This window comes from Aedes aegypti, unplaced genomic scaffold (genome assembly GCF_002204515.2).
Source record: "Aedes aegypti strain LVP_AGWG unplaced genomic scaffold, AaegL5.0 Primary Assembly AGWG_AaegL5_hic_scaff_1586_PBJ_arrow, whole genome shotgun sequence".
In the NCBI taxonomy this organism is placed as follows: Eukaryota; Metazoa; Arthropoda; class Insecta; order Diptera; family Culicidae; genus Aedes; species Aedes aegypti.
In genome coordinates this window covers 1-4,668 of record NW_018735037.1, presented here as the reverse complement: position 1 = coordinate 4,668, position 4,668 = coordinate 1, and the positions used below count along the sequence as shown (strand labels likewise).

The following is a 4,668-nucleotide window of genomic DNA, read 5'->3' as shown; positions in this document are numbered from 1 at the left end:
TGGGGCAGAACTGAGGATGGCGTGATGCGGCCACGAACCGAGTATTGTGGCATGAAATTGTTGAATTAGTGTTATCTGTTTAGATGTTAACCATATAAATGAAAAAGAAACGGTATATCAACCGGGGCCTTCCTTAGCCAAGTGGTTAGAGTCCGCGGCTACTAAGCTAAGCCATGCTGAAGGTGTCTGGGTTCGATTCCCGGTTAGTCCAGGGTCTTTTCGTAATGGAAATTTCCTAGACTTCCCTGGGCATATAGTATCATCGTACCTGCCACACGATATACAAATGCGAAAATGGCAATTTTGGCAAAGAAAGCTCTCAGTTAATAACTGTGGAAGTGCTCATAAGAACACTTAGCTGAGTAGCTGGCTCTGTCCAAGTGGGGACGTTAATGCCAAGAAGAAGAAGATATCAACCGTTAAACAGTTTTGCAGTGCCTACTAGCATCATAAGACATTTTCAAATGCTTATAGGCACTGTGACCTTGAAGCCCTGTAATAATCCGTATATGAGTATATAACGCTATGTTACAGGGTTTGTAATCTCTGTGTATATACCGATTGCGACGACTGTCAATGCTTATAAACGGCTTAATATTATGATGTTTGTATCTAATAGAGCATAACAGATTTCAACCAAAATCAGAACCGTTATGAATGATTATGAAATTTGGGAACAAATTTTCCGATTCATAGATTACATGATTGTATGGCTGTTGTATTAAATTGTTGAAAAGAAATTAATGCGTGAGTAGAGAAAATACTAGTGAAAAGCCTTTGCTCAATATAGTTCCTGATAATAAAGTTGGTTTGGGACAGGAAGAACTTAAGCTCTTTGAAATTCAGCTTTAAAACTCATCACAAATATATGTTAGCTGTAGTTCAGCTTGGTTTGTAATTTCTGCCAAACTTCATTCGGCCAAATGACCCGGAACCGTAGTATAAGACTTATTGGTGATGCTAAAAGCTGCTGACAAAACAGCTCAATCAATTGAAATAGTTTATGCTGACAGCGCAATCTAGTGGGATAAATCTGCAAAATAGATCACTGGGCGTAATAAGAAACGGTGCTAAAAATAAGCTGTACACAGTTTTTTTTTAATTGCTATTACTCTAAAACTAGTCATACGATTTGAAATTTTTTAAAGCTGCGATCCAATAAATAAAAATATTCTACAAGGTTGTAATTAGAAATAAAGAGGTTGTAATTGGAAATAAGGGGTGTGTGGTACTATGCCTTCCAAAAAAAAAACAGCGTACCAATGAATGGTTCAGACTGCTCATATTAGCAATCAGACAAAAATATTTTAATTATATTTCACTTGGAAACATTTAAGGCCAGCATTGCAGGGAATTATATCAAGAAGAGTCGTAGAAAGGCAAATGGACAATGGGAAAAACTGTGTTAATGAGTTCCCATAGAAAAAGGAACACTCATAATTTATTTTACCCCAATTCTACGGATAAACCTTTTTCAACCACTCTTTTTAATGCATTCGAATCTTCGGAACAGAATATCAATAGAGGAACAAAATTCAATGCGATGCTTTTTTTTGACATAAATGTACTTATAGAAGTTATATTAACATGTTTGAATTTAGAGATGAACCAGCCACGAGCTGCAAATCTCCCTAATAAAGCTAATAATAATTTTTGATTACACTCAAAATTGTTTATACTTGAAAAATACTATGAATAATCCCATTTTTCAAATTGCCTGGCTGTAAATCCAATGTGATAATATCAATTTGAATTGATTGTGGAAGTCAAGTGAGCATATTTGAGCAGAAAAACTATATCACCTAAGCACAAACGAAAAAACTTATTTTATTAGCCTAGTTGCCTGTAAATCAAAATTTAAAGCAGTGACATCAAGTTTTTTCGACAATAAGTTCGTCATAAGCAAGTAAGTGAACATGTTTGAGAAACAGAAATTTCAGATTACACTCAAAAATTATATTACTTAAAAACCATGAAAATCAGTAATTGATCCTGTATGCATTCAAATCAAATTCTTAAGCGATGATATGTAGTTTTTTTTTTAATATCCACTGATAGTTGTTAAAACATCCACTGGTATGTCGAAAATTTGATAAATGGTAATTAAAATGTTCAAGCTATTGTTTTTAAAATGTCAAAACCTACACATCATCGCTTTAGATTTTGATTTCTGGTTGAGGTTCAAAATTGAGATTTTCATAGTAAAATGATTTTTGAGTGTAATTTGAAAATTCTATTTTTCCTCAAACTTATTCACTTAACTACTATAAGGAAATTTGTGTCGAAAAGAGCTTAATGTCATCGCTTTGAATGTTGATTTACAGACAAACAGGGTTATGAAAAAGGAGTTTTCAAAGTTTCTACGGTGAAATAAATTTTGAGTGGTATCAAATATATATGTTATTTTCGGTATTTCTCAAACATGTTTACTTAACTTGTACAATCAATCGGATGTTGAAAAACAACACATCTGTGCGTACTTTTCTTACAAGCAAAAATGTTCATTTAACAGGATTTAAATTAATTTTCAGTGCATTCAAAACATTGTATCACTTCTCAAACTTTACTTCTAAAACCAACACGCAGTATGACTGTTTCCTAGTTTTGTTACGTAAATAATAAATACAACATAGCTATTTTTATAAAATGAACACTTTTCATTTGGGAGTCATGGATAAGCGAATGTGAGAACAACCCTACCATTCAGGTTTTCAAAATCTTGCACTCAACAACTTGTGAGCAAGCTTACGTGCAAGCCAAGCGATTCTTTTGCCACTCACCGTCAGATGGTGCGTCATGTTTTATCTTATCACCTTCCTACACCAAAGATAAGTTAATCTTCGATCAAATGTAGAATCATACGAATGCAGCAAATTATCGCTCTCAGTATAGATTTAGTAGATTGAGGTTCAAGAAATGGAACGATATGAGGAGGACATATATCGTTTGAACTTAAGAATCAAAGAGCTGATATCCAGAAACGATTTGCGTGAGTTGTGAACTAACTTAGATTAAAATATGGTCGATAAACAATGTTACTTTCAGTGGAATCCCAAAACGAACAGCTAGCCATCGAAAACCAAGCATTGTTGGTGGAAAATGTTCACCTAAAAGCAGAAACCAGTAGTCTATCTCAGAGCAATGTGCAGTACAAGATGCAACTTGAGAAGGAAATCGCCCAACGGGAACAGCTGTACGAGGCCAATCAAAGGCACAAAACACGCTATCGGGCGCTGTTGGATCGCTTCACCGAGCAAAGCGAGAAGGTGAAAATGCTGGAACACAGCCTTCGGTCGGCGGCGTCCACCAAGAGGATCAATCACGTGCCGGTGGAAATAATTGGTATGAATAACTGCGGAGGACAGAATTACCTTTTCATAAGGGATGGTATACAAATTATGTCACGTTAAATTTGAACCTTTTCTTCCTCCTACTACCTTGCCATGTCTTTATATGAGGCTTCCGAATATTTTGAAAGGCTTGTCACGCTACGTACCCCTTCCTCTTGAAGCATGACAGATTTTTTCGTAATCCCTAAAGAGAAAATGTAGAACGGCTGAAATGCTAACTGGCTAACTGAACAAGTGAAACAAATAATTGATGCAATGTTGAAATCCACCACTATGACTGAAACAGTTCAAGTTGGGGTAAAGTTAACTAATCAAATTGTTATTGGATTACGTTTTTTCTAAGGGATCCAAATATTTTTTTAATATTTTTAATGTTTGCTCGTTCTTTGAATGGTAAAGAGGACGAACTGCTTAGCCAATAACAGCAGTTATCACTAAGACTTACTTGCAAACTGGATCAAACTCAAAAGAGATCCAAAATGTTTGGTTGGTTGAAACACAGCTTGGTAAATATACTTTCATAGTTGCCTATTTGCCTTTTCAATGCTCAAGTTAATTTGCTCCAAACTGACTCGCAATAAGTCAAAATATTTTGTCATTGGTGACTTTAATGGCAAACATCGGTCATGGAATAATTCTCAAAGAATTTCCAACGGCAGAATTTTATTTGATTAGCGCTCTTCAGGACATTTCTCAATTCAATACCCTGATAGCCTCACATGCTTTTCCTCTTTTAGAAACGATTGATTTGGTCTTAACCGACTCTAGTCATCTTTGTAGACAACTGATCACTCATGCTGATTTTGTTTATTCTGATCACGTCCCTGTTACATTTCAAATATCCCATGAAGCGATTCTCAATCATATCAGCCCCACTTTCAATTATTTTCGAGCCGACTGGAATATATATTGACTCTAATCTTGATGTTACAAACAAAACTTGATATTGACAATGCTTTTGAAACTTTAACAAATTCCATTGTTGAAGCCAGGAGCATTGCAATTCCAAAATGTGCAGTAAAATTTGAATCCGTAAAACGATGATCTTAAACTCTTGATCCGTTTTATAAAAAGTGAGGAGAAGGCAATTTCAACTCACTCGCGATCCTGCTATAAAAATTATATGGCAGGATTTGCAGAAAGAAATTAAAAAGCGAATTTCACTATTAAGAAACAAAAATTTTGAAAATAAAATTTTTCAATTGAATCCTGAATCTAAGCCCTTTGAAAATCGTCTAAAATTAAAAAAAAAAAACTCGAAAGACAATACCTGAATTGAAAGAGCAAAACAAATTATTACTAACCAATTGCAAAAAAG

General features: G+C 34.8%; 1 protein-coding gene across 1 annotated transcript; it reads left to right on the top strand.

The window, feature by feature from the left end:
• Positions 1-2,842: 2,842 nt before the first annotated feature.
• Positions 2,843-3,400, top strand: LOC110680566 (the record flags this gene model as incomplete). Its single annotated transcript, XM_021856351.1, has 2 exons — positions 2,843-2,989; positions 3,046-3,400. Coding segments are annotated over exons 1-2 (428 nt in total), but the record flags the coding sequence as incomplete, so codon positions are not given.
• Between the last annotated feature and the right edge of the window lie 1,268 nt (positions 3,401-4,668).